The 16,110-nt window shown below is 46.1% G+C and overlaps 1 protein-coding gene across 2 annotated transcripts in view; it reads right to left on the bottom strand.

The window, feature by feature from the left end:
• Positions 1-6,987, bottom strand: part of SLC2A12 (solute carrier family 2 member 12) — a 418,153-nt gene extending 411,166 nt beyond the window's left edge. The window contains exon 1 of one of the 2 annotated variants that reach the window (XM_086927426.1): positions 6,673-6,987. Coding sequence is in view for 1 of the 2 variants with exons in the window: in XM_086927425.1 (XP_086783551.1) it covers positions 6,673-6,772 (100 nt within the window). In the remaining variant the exon portion in view is untranslated. The remainder of the gene's footprint in view (positions 1-6,672) is intronic. The other variant, XM_086927425.1, reaches the window with a different exon arrangement.
• Positions 6,988-16,110: the final 9,123 nt, after the last annotated feature.

Genomic DNA, 16,110 nt, shown 5'->3' with positions numbered 1-16,110 from the left:
AAGTAAATGAATTGTATGCATTAATCTTTATTGTTGAATTTCTGAATAATAATCTAATCGCTCATTAATCATGAATACATAGTCCAACAGATATGTTTTAAACATTTGTAGATATACCCCTGACGAAGAGCCGTGATGGGCTCGAAATGCATTGGGTGAAAGAGACTGTTTTAGGAGAAATATTTCATGGTGCATTCCGTACTTTAGGATAAAGCTACGTGCATTCCTACAGTGTTTAAAGGAAACAAATGCATCTACAAGTGTCTTACGTGTGACAGACCAACGAGAATGAAATTGTACTATAAATGGATTATTTTGGAATAAAAACCGATTAAATGGATTTACTGTGGCATTATTGCAATGCGTGAATTAATGCTGTGCGTCCGGATAGGGGCGTCAATACGCCCCAGTGTTTGATATGATGTTACTAGCACGTGATTCGGCAGTTCACGATACCGGGCTAGCACGCATAAAAAGGTGGAAACTAAAATATGAGGACTAATTGGAGAAATAAGGAGTGCACTGTGTCATTCATTGTTTGAAGTATCTTTATACTGCCTACCCAGCGAGTAGCACCAAGGAACAACAAACGATAAAAATACTTACATTTCATTGTCACTTGGCAGACCGTTATAACATTGTTTCTCTAAAAGTGGATCTGATGAACTACATTCGGAAAACATAAAGGATTAACATGGACATGGATATTTTGTCAAACGCACATTGTGATTGAATTGTGCAATACAGACTAGTAAAGAAAGCAATTTGGATTAGAGATTAAGCTATTCATGCTGCCATCAGCGTTCAACATGACATTTACAGGAGGGCGGGGAACTCAATGTTAAATTGTTTGAATGACTGGGAAGAGGGTTAAACATACCGTTTTAAGAATAACCCGTATAACATGAGTATGAGATCAGTGTAGAGGGTTGTGTGAGGCATTTTGGGATCGGTAGTATGCTTTATTGGAGGGGAGGAATCGGAAGTTCAAACGATGGGAAAGGGGTGGGATTACAACCCAGCTGTTTATAATCGAGTGAGGCAGTAATGCACAGATCATGGTTGTCGACCGGAGTGAGAACAGGAACCAGAATGTTTGATCTAAGGTATGGGATCATGTTTGGGGTTGGAAGAGGCGGTTTATTTATGTTGAGAGGAAAAGAATAAAGGGTGTTTAAGTTGAGAAAACCTAATGAAATGCAAACGAGTGAAGAAGTTGTAACCAGTATTTATTCAGGCACAATTGATTTCAGTGGGCAGAAAACGTTATAGGCGGGAAGAAAGTAAATGAATTGTATGCATTAATCTTTATTGTTGAATTTCTGAATAATAATCTAATCGCTCATTAATCGTGAATACATAGTCTAACAGATATGTTTTAAACATTTGTAGATATACCCCTGACGAAGAGCCGTGATGGGCTCGAAATGCATTGGGTGAAAGAGACTGTTTAGAGAAATACTTCATGGTGCATTCCGTACTTTAGGATAAAGCTACGTGCATTCCTACAGTGTTTAAAGGAAACAAATGCATCTACAAGAGTCTTACGTGTGACAGACCAACGAGAATGAAATTGTACTATAAATGGATTATTTTGGAATGAAAACCGATTAAATGGATTTACTGTGGCATTATTGCAATGCGTGAATTAATGCTGTGCGTCCGGATAGGGGCGTCAATACGCCCCAGTGTTTGATATGATGTTACTAGCACGTGATTCGGCAGTTCACGATACCGGGCCAGCACGCATAAAAAGGGGGAAACTAAAATATGAGGACTAATTGGAGAAATAAGGAGTGCACTGTGTCATTCATTGTTTGCAGTACCAGGACGTTACCACACGTTATATTTTAAAGACCAACTTGTGAAGCCGGCCTTAGTCAAAAAGCAATCACTGGAAAGTATATAATGCCCAGTGAGTAACGCTAGGCTTAGACTGCTCTTAGTGCCATTCTAGTAAAATGAATGGAGCCCAAAAGCATATGAATCAAGATACTGATTTGTGAGTGAAACTGTGTCCGACACAAGACAGAGTGAAATACCATCAATGACATTGACATACCAAATCTTTCAAACTTCTTAATTGTTTGATCCTGAAACCCTTGATCTGATTTGTGAATTGGGATAAAATAAAAAATCGAGAGTGGCCCAGAGCTCTGAACCATTACACAATTGAAACAGCTCCTATACGGACAGACATGCACTATGCAAATACCAATATCTTAACGTTAAACCAAGACAAGCAGACGGGGCATAGCTTGTAGTTGTGAAGTTTTCTAAAAGAGATAGATGGACAGACGAAGACGAGGCTAGTGGTAGTATGAAAAAGCTGCAAAAACCCTGGAATGGCATAGTGAGTTTCAATATTAAAATTAACTAGCACCAAAATCTTGTAATTGCTGGGCTATTACCAGTATACTGCTTATCATTGCCATCACCTCAAGGGGTCACCTATATGTCCATTGGTCGAACTGGGCTTTAAAATGTGCAACTTGAACTCTGCCGGAGTGAGCAAGGGTTCAACATATTGAAAAATGTCCTCCGTGATTTAATAGACATGGGGGCATTATGATATAATTTTTGTAACCTGTCCGCACCAGCCGACTATGGGGGTCATTAGGATCGCGGACGGACTTGAGTCCGTCCGCGACCCCTGAGGAGGAGGGAACGTCCGCAGGGGCTGCGGCGTTCCCTCCGAGTAGATTAGGGTGTGACCGCCAGGGTGGCGGTCACATCCTCTATCTTTAACATTGCGGCGGGTGCAGCTTCAAGCTGCACCCGCCGCAAGGTTAAAAATTCATGCATCGCATTTGCATGCACAAAGCAGCAGGCACTGCGCAGTGCCTGCCGCTTTGTGCACGCAAATGCAGGGGGGTACCATAGGTACCCCCCATGTGCACCCCCACCCCCACTTCAACCAGGGGGCCCGCGACGGGCCCATGAAGTAAAAGTCCATATGCTTTTCCACGGCGGAAAAGCCGCCACGGAAAAGCATGTATTCACCACCATCCTAATATGGCTGGCGGTGTCTGATAGACACCGCCAGCCATATTAGAGCTTTTCCGCCGCGGTCGGAAGGCGACTGCGATGGAAAAGCTGCGGACGGAATTACAGACCCACCAGCCATCCTAATTTGGCGGCGGGTCTTTGGAGGCTCCGCAGCGGTTTTTCCTCATCCTCCGGGCCGGCGATGGCTTCCGCCGGCCCAGAGGATGCTGAAAAAAACACTATCATAATCGGCCCCCATGTCAGCGCTACAGCTGCATGCCTTAGGTTCTCTTAATATAGAAAGCATTATGTTAGAGGTCACATTTTAGCCCAATCTTGGGCCCGTGATTTGCTTTACTTGCTACAAAACATTCAGCGCTTGATTTAGAGTTGGGTGGCAATAATAACGTTAAATCTTCCTATTTCTAAAAGTAATGGTGAGGCTTAGAGAGCATTCACCTGCTGAATTTCCTGCACCTTTCTATCTCTATTATGAAATTTCACCAGTGAATCCTTCGCCGGATTTAGCATTTCCTCCAGAAATTGTTGAATTTACCATCACAAAGCCTAAAAATCTCGGGAGTAGTACTTTCTCGCCAGATAATATATATCTTCCATTTTAACATTCATGTTTAAGGGACACAGAAAAGGGTCTACAGTTGTCTTGTATAAGAACGTATGTCTTGCGTTAACTTGGCAAAAAGTATGAAAAATGACTTTGTTACCTCTTTACTTAGGTATTTTCAATGGAATATATGTACATAGGTTTAACTGTTTCTGTGTTTCCAATATTAGTATATTACCACCCATACCTAATATCTTGTTCTTTTATGTTTTAATCTTTACGTGCCAACAACTCGATTGGCATATTTTAGAGTAAGGTGGCTTTTAGAAGACAACCCTCACTTTTGATTTCCAAACCCTGGCACTAAAACCAGCCCACAGGGGTGGAACACCCAAGCAATACTTTTGATAAAGGTTACAAAAATGTTGTTGTTTTTAGTAATTTATAATGTGTATAACTTATAGCTGCAGAGATGGTGGGCACTCAGCAAGTCATTGGGAGCTTAGATGTATGTATTCTGCATTACGTCTGAAAAGAAAAAGGAAATGAAACAAAGGTGTAACATTTCTATACTCCTGCCTCCCAATCTGTCTCAATTTCCACTTCTTTTCACACTAATAAGTATGGAAGATAAGCAGAAAAAAATAAGCAAAATCTATTACTTCCTGTACAGTTGGGCAAACGTACATATAGCAATTCCACATGGATCCAGTCAAAATGTATCTATAGTAATAGCCTTTCATGGATTCATGAATCCAGGCACAATTTCCTTATAGCATTGGCCATGACGGATTCATGGATCCAGGCACAATTAACCTATCGTAATATCCGTTCACAGATTGATAGTCCAGGATCCTGCCCCGGATGCTGGACGACAAGGCCCTCCACTCTTTCATAGATTAAGTGCCACACTTTCAAAGCATAAACACACTTTTCAGTCTTGAGAATGAGGATGATGATGACTTCTAGGCTAACTTCATCTGCTGTTGCAGATGTCAAAAGACGGCAGCCCTTTTAGCCCTTGCTGGTGTATTCCGAGGGCTTGAAGTGTTGCACCTTTGTTTGTGCTTTGGATGCTTATGGAAAAAATGAAAGAAATTCGAAATAAAGGATAAAGACACACTTTCAATGGAAAGTTAATGAACGCCATTTTGAATATGGCAAATAATCTGAGTTGAATTTTGCCTCACTAAAGTAGAATCAAAATAGCATTCTCATGGACATCTTCTGCACTAAACAGAACCAAATGGTGGGGGCAATTTTGAAGGTTTCGAACTCATCAACCTTTAAACCTGTTAGTCCAGCCCTGGAGATGAACAAAACCCAATCCAGAGCAGCTTCAACCTACGGTGGCGAGTTGTGGGGTCACAATGTTGGGACAGAACTTGTTAAGGTGGAAAACAACTTCCTTAGGCGTTTGCTGGCTTTACCACAAGGCACACCCCTGCTACCACTGAGACTTGATTTGGGGCTCTCTTCGATAGGAGATGAACTGGCTCTAAAGCCTCTGAGGTTTTGGCACAGACTGTGGTCCACTAGCGAACTCTCCCACTACAGGCAAGATCTGAAGCACGTCCTGAACGGACCTGCGACAGAATTCCATGGGTGGCATACGTGAAACGGGAATTCTATCGACTGGGTCTGTCTGATCTGTGGGATAACCCTTAAGGAGGCTGTTTAGGTTTGTCCCGCAAAAGGCTCACTAAGATTTTTAAAGACAAGAGCCTAATTTCGCTCGTCTGTGCCCCGAAAATTGTCTCCCTCACTGAACAATTCCTGGACACCAAAAGCTCTTTCTACTTTCAAGGATATATGGACATCATATTCTCTATCAACACAAGGAAACTCTTTATCCAGTGGAGATTTGGTACATTGCCCCTCAAATCTTTCACAAGAAAATGGACAATGCTGGACGACAAAATCTGCCCTGGGTGCAGCATGAATGTGGAGGATGATCTACACGTGCTGTTTTTCTGCCCTGCCTACAGTAAACCGAGAAAGTACTGGCTAGTGCCATTATGTAGGAATCTGGGCTTCAGAAACTATTCAGAATCGTACAGAATTCTGAAGACAAGCACCTTGCACTTTATCGTCTTTGCTGTAGCCAAGTACCTAATGGCCATGTGGCAGATAAGGGGAAAAATATTGAAAGGGTAACTTTTAACTCCCAACTGGGGAATGAACTGCACTGAACTCTAGCTAATGCGTTTTAATTCCAGAGTCTATTATGAAATGATTCAATTAGTCCCTTGTTTTCCTGCACTGTGTTTTTTTTTATAAATGGTATGCTTTCATGTGTTTTAAATGTTTTTACTGTATCTTTTATGGTCTTAAATGGCCGAAATAAAGAAATTTTGGATTGGATTGGACTAAAGAGAACTTTTGAGTATACCCTCCAAGAAGGGGTTTCACCTCAGAAACAATTACCAGTCTATAGATATTCAAATTTAGAGGCGAACGCTTAGTTTTAAATCCTGTGATAGATATCAAGCAAAAGCTCCAAAATCACACCAAACGACCATGCTCGCTACACCCAGATAAAACAATTCAGTTTACTAGCAACTTATGGTCAACTTTGTTTTTCCGCTAATAATCAGCTTAAAATAGAAGTCCATACGTTGGAATAGAGAAGACATTAATTCAGTTAAAATATATATAACCCTTCCCTCCGATTGGCAACACAAATACATTCATTTTTTCTAATTTGACTCTATTCATTTCTTTGACGTAGCCAACTCAGGTGAGAAATGGAAGTTTCTTGCCCTCCAGAAACAAAGTTGATTTGTTTGCTTTACAGCGTGGCGCCGGCTGCAGAATTCGCCAGAGAGCAAGCAGCATATTGTTACCAATTTAAATCAAGTTGCCAAGAATCAAATCTTCTGGGTGCCTCAGGCAGGACTGCATAGCGTCCAGCAAACATAACGAAGGACACGATTAAGAAAACAATAATAGTAGCTCAGTTACACATTTTTAAAAACAGGGCTATATTGGCTGGGGCCTACAGCGACCATGTAGAAAAAGCCACCCTTGAGATACCCTAATGGAATGAATCATGAACATGTACATACACGGCTTGGTAATAATACTTCCAAAATAGCAGGTATCATTTGTCGCCATACCTGTATGCTTTGGAAGCGGATTCAAGCTATTATCATTCCCAGCTTCCCACAGGTGCTGGCACTGCGGGTTTATGTCAACACTACTTTGCCCAGACGCCATTGTCTTTTGAAAGGAGGTACACTCCCCCCACTCTGGTCCCAGGCTGGGGTGCTGGAACTGGCCTCAAAGTACAGTTAGTTCTCCGTTGCGCAGCGCCCCTCTGCGGCTCATGGTTCCACCTGCCTTTGCCTGGCCGACGCTTCTGGGCGCTGAGCGCAGAGCTCAAGTCGAGAGCCAACGGGCTGTGTGAACAACTTTGTTTCCCTTTTCGAAAGACTTTGCCCTTCGCTGGTGACACAGCCTGATCTATTCTTAGCGGCCTATCAGAGCTGAGTGGGCGGGAGCTCCAGTAGGCTGTTTTATTTTGTGTAGAGAACACAAATTGTATAAGGCGCTGGGCATTTACATTCCGAGCGGATTTAAATCGAGAGTTAGAATTGCTGAGCACCATTTCAGAAAGGAAAAAAAGCCTCGGTGGGATTTAAAATTCACATAACGTTAACAAAATGGAAGGGCGCCATGTTATTAGGTTTTTAAGCTCTTTTTAAAGGAGCCCTTTCATAATGTACAAGGAGAATCTGAGGCAGAATTGTTTTTCTAAACATTTCTGACATTCATTGGCAATGCACCAATGACCTGCCTGGGCAGCTGCATCAACATTTTAAAACTTTCTGTTTTTTGCAGTGGAAAGTTGTCCTTAAAGTAGAATAAATACAGGTTTGTGCTACTTTCTGTCAAGAGAGCGTCCCATGGGTTGTACTTGAGTGTTCCAACGCTACCGCCCACGTTTTTTGACGCAACGCCAGGGTGCCCAACATAGTCAGCCCTGGATTTGCGTCAAAAAATAATACCTCTTTGAGGCAGGCATTAGGTAAGAAAAATCTATTCATGTCTTAATACAATTCACTAATTGCATGTGTGCAACATTATATCTCACCTATCCGATGTGTACAATTTAAATAAAATGTCAAAGCTTTGGATTTCGTACTGAAACAATACCTTTGCAATGAAATGAAATGAATGAAACTTATATAGCACACGACTTACCCTGGGGCATCTCAGCGCTTGCTTAGGGAACCCGTCCTGGTATTCCCCTGTGGGATAACCCTGGCAGGGTATCCACAAGGTGAAAGCCAGGCATCCCACCGCAAGGGGCCGTTGTGGAGATTAAGCAAGCTATTGCCCAGAGTCGCAGAGTGTGAACCCGTGAGTTGAGAAGGCACCGGAGCGAGAATTAACGAGTCCATGGAATTTTTGAGCCCAAGACCCACTGAGGCGGGGAATTGAACCCTGGTCCCGGGCCGAACTCAAGCTCCAGGTCTGCCGCCTCTAACCCCTGAGCCACACTTCTCCACTGATATACAATGCAATACAGAACCTATACTAGATCTAACAATTAGCGCACTAGCTTTTTGACGCTGGCACCCGTCCCGCAGCCTCAACCCTGCGCTCATGCCGGCTGGCATAAGCGCGTCTAGATAATAAAGAAGGCGGAGCTGCAATGGCAGTCCACGTACGACCAGACAAGCAAGTCGGTGTATTATTTCATCGCTGCGCGCCCCTAAGCAATTAGTGCGACACACAGCGGGAAGGCAGACCTCCCCGAACACTGGCGACGAGGGCGGAAGGCCCAGGCATGCTTTTGGTCCACAAAGCATGAAAAAGAGTGAAGCTGGCAGCACCTGCGCTGCTGAAACCACGAGGCCAGCACCTGCTCTGCTGAAGCCACAAGGCCCTTCCAGACCTCTGCAGGCTAACCACACTTGCCCTACTTGGCGTGGCCTCAACCCTGTGGAAGCAGTTTCCTGGCGGCAGAGGTGATATCCCTGACTGCTCCCCGCTGCATTCGGCCGGTGGGCCGCTGGTGCCATGTGCGAGGGAAGGGTGGAGCACCCCCCCCCATGGAGTGCCACAGAGATACCCTGGTACCATTCCCCAGCCTGAGTGAGTACCCCACGTTTACCCGCAAGCAGGCCTGCACGGTGCTCATCGCAGTTGCGCCAACTCCCGTGCCCGAGGCCCGACCGCCAGCAGCAAGCCTTCTCGCTCGGCTGCCAACCTGCACCCACGCCACGCAAGATGGGGGATCAGGACAACGCGCCCAAGCCCCGGTGCCGGCAGAACCGTATCACCCTCCCTCTGGCATCCTGCCTCCTTTCCGTGAGTCAGCGGACCCTTCAACGGCCGCGCCACGATGGCAGACATGGCTTGGCCGCCTAGAGAACTATTTCATCGCTACGCGGGAAAAGGATGGAGCAGTGAAATGCTCACTTCTACTCCACTATGCAGGAGAAGAAATCTTCCTCCTGTTCAAGCATTTACTAGACACAGGCCCCCCGACGATTATGCTGGTGCGGTCACGGCCCTGAACGCCCATTTTGATCCCTAAATAAACCCTGACTTTGAGCACTTTAAACTAAGTCAAGCAAAGCAATGGGAAGGCGAGTCTGTTGACGCTTTTCACGCATGGCTAAGGGAGCTAGCCGCAACGCACCTCGCGGGCGACCGAGCTGCAGAAGAAATCAGAGCCCAGCTGATCCTTGGGATACGCACCAAGACCCTAGGTGGCCTCATATTAAGGCAGCCGAACATACTAAGGAATGACATCCTGGTGCTAACCCGGTCCCATGACCTGTAGGCGGACGCGTGCAAAAGAGATGGACGTATCTCTGATGATTGGACCAGAAAAGATCATCAAGGTAAAGGCGTAAAAGGCGGACGCAGTTCAGACAAAAGACAGGACCCACAGGCCACGAGATCGTCAGCCACAGACGCCAAAGAACCCCTGGGGTACTGTGGGTATGCAGGACACCCCTCACAGTTGTGCCCGGCACAAGGGAAGACATGCACCAACTGCTGCATCGCAAATCATTTCGTATCAGTGTGCAGGAGAAAGACGCAGCGTAAAGAAGGGAACCGGCCTAAACCAATGAGACGGATGGTCTGCCAGGCGTCGCAGGTCTTGCTGACATCTCAATCTGGGAGCAAGAAAAGAGAACAGGCAGCCTATCAAAAGGATGCGTCTACGTCGGATGACAAAGGAGAAACATATCTATTCTTGTTCACCGAGCCCTGAAGAGCAGGAGGCGACCCCAACCTCGCTGCACAGTCCAGGTTGCTGGGTCCGATGTCAGTGCGGTGATTGATACTGGTGCATCGGTGACTGTGATGGGGATCCAGCAGTACAACAAGCTAAGGCCCAAACCGGAACACAGACCGTCAGAGGCCAATATATTCGCATACGGCAGGGACACACCGCTACCACTCAAAGGCAAGATGACCGCGCCAGTACAGTCAGGAAGTGTCGAAATCATCATCAACATCAACGTGATAAAGGTGGACACGCTACTCAGCAGCCACACATGGGATCTGGAACTAATAATGTTCACCAGGAAGGTGCAGATGAACCAGACGTCAGAACTGCTGAGCCAGTTCAAGGACTTATTCAAAGGGCTAGGCAAAATAAAGAGAGCCCCAATAAAGCTACATATCAACACCACTGTCCCACCGAAGGCCCTAAGGCATAGGAGGATCCCGTTTCACCTCTGACCGCTGGTAGAAGAGGAACTACAAAAATTCGAAGACCAGGGAGTTATTGAGAAATTATTAGGGCCCACGCCATAGGTGTCACCCATGGTAATAGCAGAGAAGCCCCATCAACCAGGAAAGATCAGGCTTTGCATAGATATGCGCCTCCCAAACAAGGCCATTCGGCGCGAGCGCCACATAACGCCGACCGTGGATGACATCGTGGCTGACCTAAACGCTCCAGGTGGTTCTCGAAACTAGATTTGAATGCTGGATATCACCAACTGACACTTGCCAAAGACAGCCGTTACATAACCACGTTCAATACTCGCCTAGGACCCCGGAGGTATAAAAAACTGAACTTCGTCATATCATCTGCCACAGAGATCTTCCAAAATGCTGTAAAAGAAATCCTAGTCAGGCTCTCTGGTGTCTTAAATGTGAGTGACGACATCCTCATTCCCTCGAAGACGGTTGAGGAGCACTACCAACACGTGAGAGCGACGCTGAAGCGACTGTCAGAACATCGGGTCACTCTAAACAAGGAGAAGTGTCTGCTGTTCCAACAGACAATTGAGTTCTTCGGATACACGTTCACGCAAGGAGGCATACAAGTTGACCCACGGAAATCTCAAGCTATCGAAACCGCGGCCGCACCACTCACAGTCGCCGAGGTCCGTAGCTTCTTGGAAATGGCCACATGCTGCGGCCGTTTCATTCCTGACCTAGCCACCCTTACAGAACCTCTCTGAAGCCTCAACCGAGCTGACCCCATGTGAAGTTGGGGTCCGGCTGAAGAGACAGCATTCCAAGCAGTCAAAAAAGCGCTCCTCGACCACACCAAGCTAGTCTATTTTGACACTGTAAAGAGAACTGAGATACTCATAGATGCCAGTCCCGTGGGCCTAGGAGCTGCCCTCACACAGGAGCCAGAACCAGGGAGAGGGGCTGTCCTAGCCTTAGCTAGCAAAGCGCTCATGCCAACAGAGAAACAATACTCGCAGATCGAAAGGGAAGCCCCGACAATCCGTTGGGGCTGCAGGCTCTTTCACCTATACATCTGCGGACACCCATTCACTGCTGTCACAGACCACCAGCCCCTAGTACCGATTTTCAAAGGTTCGGCGCCCCACCCTCCACCACACATTGAGAGGTGGGCCATCGGGCTCCAACACTATGACATGGATGTGATCTACCGGCCGTGCACCAAGAACCCAACCGACTTCCTATCAAGGCACCCGGACATGATCAAGGAGGAGAGGGAAGAGCAAAATGGTGATGACACAGAAGCACACCTGGACATGCTAGCAGCACTGGCCTGCCTCCGAGCACTGACGATTGAAGATATAACTACTGCGGCCAAAAAAGACCCTGTGATGGTCAAACTCCAAGACACTATCCAAGGAGGGCTGTGGCGACAGTTCCTTCAGTCAGCAAATATGTGGTCAAGCCCAGAAAAGGAAAGTCTGGAACAAATGTGGCAGGTAAGAAACGACCTGAACCTCACCCAAGGTGGACTTCTCCTGAAAGGGACCTGCGTCGTCATCCCAGCGTCCCTGCAACTGCAGGCAACACAACTGGCCCACGGAGGACACCAGGGAATGGAAAGGATGAAAGCCTGCATGAGAGAGAAGGTCTGAAGATGGATACCCAGATAGAGGAACTAGTCCGCAAGTACCCTTCATGCCAAATCACAAGCGGACCCGAGAGACCAGCAATAGTCCACACTGAAGAACATGGTCAGAGCCCCTGGGGGAAAGTGAGTGTGGACTTCAGGAGTTTTCCTGATGGGCGATTCACTTTGGCCCTCATTGACAGTTACTCCAAATACCCGATAGCAGAAGTTGTAACCTCAACAGCTTTTCTGCATGTCGGTCCAGCTCTGGTGAAAATATTTGGAATGTTCGGATGTCCGAAAGAACTCCGCAGCAACAACGTATCCCCTTTCCAAGGACACAAATTTCGTGAATTCATGTGCTACCATGGCATCCAGCACCGGCGCATCACCCCCCAATGGCCCCAAGCCAATGGGGAAATTGAACGTTTCATGCGAACGATAAACAAGTCCAATAGCATCGCCATGGTGTAACAGAGGGACCCGGAAGAAGAACTCCAGAAGTTCTGATGAGAATAACGGAGCATGCCACACTGTTCAACACGCCAAGCCCAATGGGCGCTCATGTTCTCCGGCACCAACCTGGATGGTATCGCCGTTGCCCCCGGCTGGTCCCCCTCTCCATTTGACGAGGAAGGGGCACTCAGAAGAAGAGAGAACCATAACAACCAGGTCAGTCGGACCCGGAGAGCAGCAGTCTGCCCGCTCTAGTCAGGAGATACCTTTATCCTGAAAGACAGAAGACCAGGAAGCAAATTCTGTACTCGATACGAACAAGGACACTGGACAGTAATTGGCAGGCAAGGAACAATGGTGATCGTCAAGAAAGCTGGAGAAAGGGTGACCAGCAACATCTCCTGGTTCAAACAGTTAGACCAACCTATCTCCCTCCACCACCATCGAGAACCACACTGAGGAAACTGAAGATCGTCAGAGCGAGCCCCCGAGGGCCAATGATCGGCAATCCGAAGAACTCCCTGCACCGGAAAGTCTAGGAGTCACCGAGACCAACCTAGACCTGGTCGCCACCCCCGGCACCCCGGTCCACACACCTCCAATCAGCAAAGGGGCTACCAGGTATGCGCTGAGAGCAAATCCACCGCCTGAGAGACTTTGCCTTCCAAGTAAGTGAACAATGAAACTTTTCCTACTCCTGTCAAGGACTGCGTTGAGATGGGATGTAACAGTTGGCGCACCAGCTTTTCCCCACTGGTGCGCGCTCTGTAGCCCCATCCCTGTGCTCACGCCGGCTGGCATGAGCACGTCTAGATAATAAAGAAAGCAGAGCTGCAGCGGCAATCAGCGTACTACCCCACACACGAGTCAGCATATTATTTCATCGCTGCGCGCACCTAGTAATTAGCGCGACACACAGCGGAAAGGCAGACCCCGCCCCTGAAACACTAGACATCACGTTCACACCTTTGCTCTATGGTCCTGTGGTGTAACATTAACCGTCCGCAATGGCGGCCGGCAAGACTTGCAAGTGGCGGGGAGGGGCTGGGGAAGGGCGCGCGGATGGAGGTGTTTGCACAATGTAAAACAAACACTTACCTTGGTGCCGGGTCCTGAGTCTCTGCTCCTGCTCTCCTCGTCAGACTCAAGGAACAGGAAGCACAGCCAGGCTCCCCTGATCAATCACAATGCTGCAATGCAGCATTGTGATCTCTATCCCATCTCTTTTCCCTAGCTCTGAAGCTATAATATAGCCGGCGTCCCCTGACGAAGCCTCTTGACTCTTAAACATTAGGTAAGAGCCTTTTCTTCGCTCGCACGCCCAAACGCTATTTAGCAACACCGACACCTATTTGATAGTAACCCACATTCCGTATGGATATGCAACATACGTTAACACATGGCACGCCCAACACTAATATCATTTCGTGCTTGCATGTTCAATCTCATACGCCACACGCTACTACAATGATTAGAGCCTCATAATGTCCTCTGATCAAAGCGGACCACTATACGTCATGCCAACTCGTCCTCCTGAGTTTATGTGAACTATCATCTTGCAGTTACTATGTGGTGTCACAATAACGCCGGTAGTACAATATTCTGTATAATGCTGGTCCCTTTACACCTATGGGCCTTTCTTTCATTAACACAGTCGCTCTGTCGAGCCTCCCAGTCCTCTGCCTTACATGTTCTCTCCCTACCATATACCAGAACATTCTGATATTCAGAAACCCAGAAGATTAAACTACTGTTAATTCTGGTGCCCCTGAATATACAGCAATACGATAACATATGTATTGTATACCTGTCTATCTGTTACTCTTTTGCAGGTTAAAAGAGCATGAATGGCCACTGATTACTTAACTAGTAAGCCACCTGAGTACACTACACAAAAGGTGTAAGTAACCATTCTATGTTTGTATGTTTGTTTAGTCCTGACGAAAGCCCTGTAGACACTGTTGAGCCATAGGGGGCTGAAACATGTCGACACTATTCTCAATGCTATACTTCTAGATCCAGTTACATGATCTAGTACAAGTACCAACTATTTTACCCTTTAGATCCACACCAACTAATAAATTCCTCTGGTGTTGACCTAATTTTAAATCCACTCCTTCTTTTTTCACTCTTATTTTTTGGGGGCATCTTTTCATTTATTCATTTTTTCATCTCTGGACCCTGCAAATCTAGTCCAGAGGAGCCTCTGGATGAGGCAGACACTCAGCACGTTTTATGGTATCCAATGATAACTGCCACAACTACAATGTGGGGCGGATGAAAGATATATACCGCAATACCGATAAAACATTGAGTTTTTGAGGATACCATAATCAGTCTATCCAAAAGTTTAGAATTGTTACAAGTGTCCATTTTTTGCACCTGATTACCTCCATACTTACCCAGGGGAAGCAAATGGTCATCCATTCCTCCTCCCTACCTCTCTGATTACTAAATACTGGAGTTTTCATTCAACTGGAGACTGCAGGATTTTTGCTGCGATGGAGAGTGCTGAACATTTTTCGCAGATGGAACCTGTGGACTTTTTTTGCTTGAATAGAAACTGATCAAGATGAACAATTTACTAAAATAAAGTCTGCTAGAGATTTAACTGGGATGGAGACTGCGGGATCTTACGGAAGGATGGAGACAGCCTGACTTTTCGCAAGACTGTATACAGCTGGATTTTTCCCTAGACTAGAAACAGCTGGATAAAGAATGCTAGACATTTCACTAGAATGGAGACTGCTGAATGTTTTGATCAAATGGAGCATGCAGAACATTCCACTAGGATGGAGACCTATGGACAATTCATTAGGACAGACACTGCTCAACATTTTGCTATGATGGAGACTGGTTAACCTTTAGCTAGACTAGAGACTGCTAGACTTTGCGTTAAACCGGATACTGCTGGACTTTTCTTCTTCTTCTTCTTGCTTTATTTCGACAGCTTGTATCAAAAAAGCATTAACGAGCATTTGTACAGTAGATAAAAATGAGTAAATCAATGGAAATAATTCTTTGATGCCTGACTAGGCTGTAAGTTGTGCATACACAGTATTTTCAAACTTCATATTGCACCACAGACCATAAAAACAGTTATCTTAAAACTGTGCATACAAGTTTCTGCAGGTTTATACCATAAAATCATGTGTGGATTAAAAAGAATTATACAAATGAAATAGTAAAAACATAGATGTTCATCCCATCGGTGGTATATAAAGTGACAGTGCTTTTTCATTCTAGAGAGACTCTCATGGGTTATGGTGATGTCCTGGTGTGGTCTAGAATTTAATAAATGCGGCATACCCCTTGAGGATTTTTCCCTACCTCCAATGTCACCCAAAGATTTTATGTAGGGCAACCCACACAGGGCTTAGAAGCGTAGCTACCCCGCAGGAAAACAAGGGCACTTGGGTCGGATTTCAGGATACACAAAAGCAAAGCCAATGGTCACGGGTGCCTATGTGTCTGCAGATTGGTTTTTAGAATTTAGACCTTGCATTGTTATAGGCTGGGCAAGCAAACATAACATGGGTAACACACTCCAGCGGGGCTCCACAACAGGGACATCCTTCTGTTGTATTCTTGGGTGAGTGCCACTTTGATGTTAGCGCATGAACTGGGAGGGAACCAAGCCTAAATTGAGTGTATAAAGCCCTATCTTGTGGAACATGGATTACATCCAGGTAAGGCTCAAAGGCTTTTGGTCAGCTTGAAATTAAGAAATTCTTCTGTTAGCCTGCCCTTGTTTGGCTTTCTGAGCTCCTGGCTGTCTATCTAGTCCCAGTATAGGAGC

Source organism: Lissotriton vulgaris, chromosome 6 (assembly GCF_964263255.1).
Source record: "Lissotriton vulgaris chromosome 6, aLisVul1.2, whole genome shotgun sequence".
NCBI classification, from domain to species: domain Eukaryota; kingdom Metazoa; phylum Chordata; class Amphibia; order Caudata; family Salamandridae; genus Lissotriton; species Lissotriton vulgaris.
Note: the sequence above shows the minus strand (reverse complement) of the source record. Positions and strands in the feature narration are given on the sequence as shown.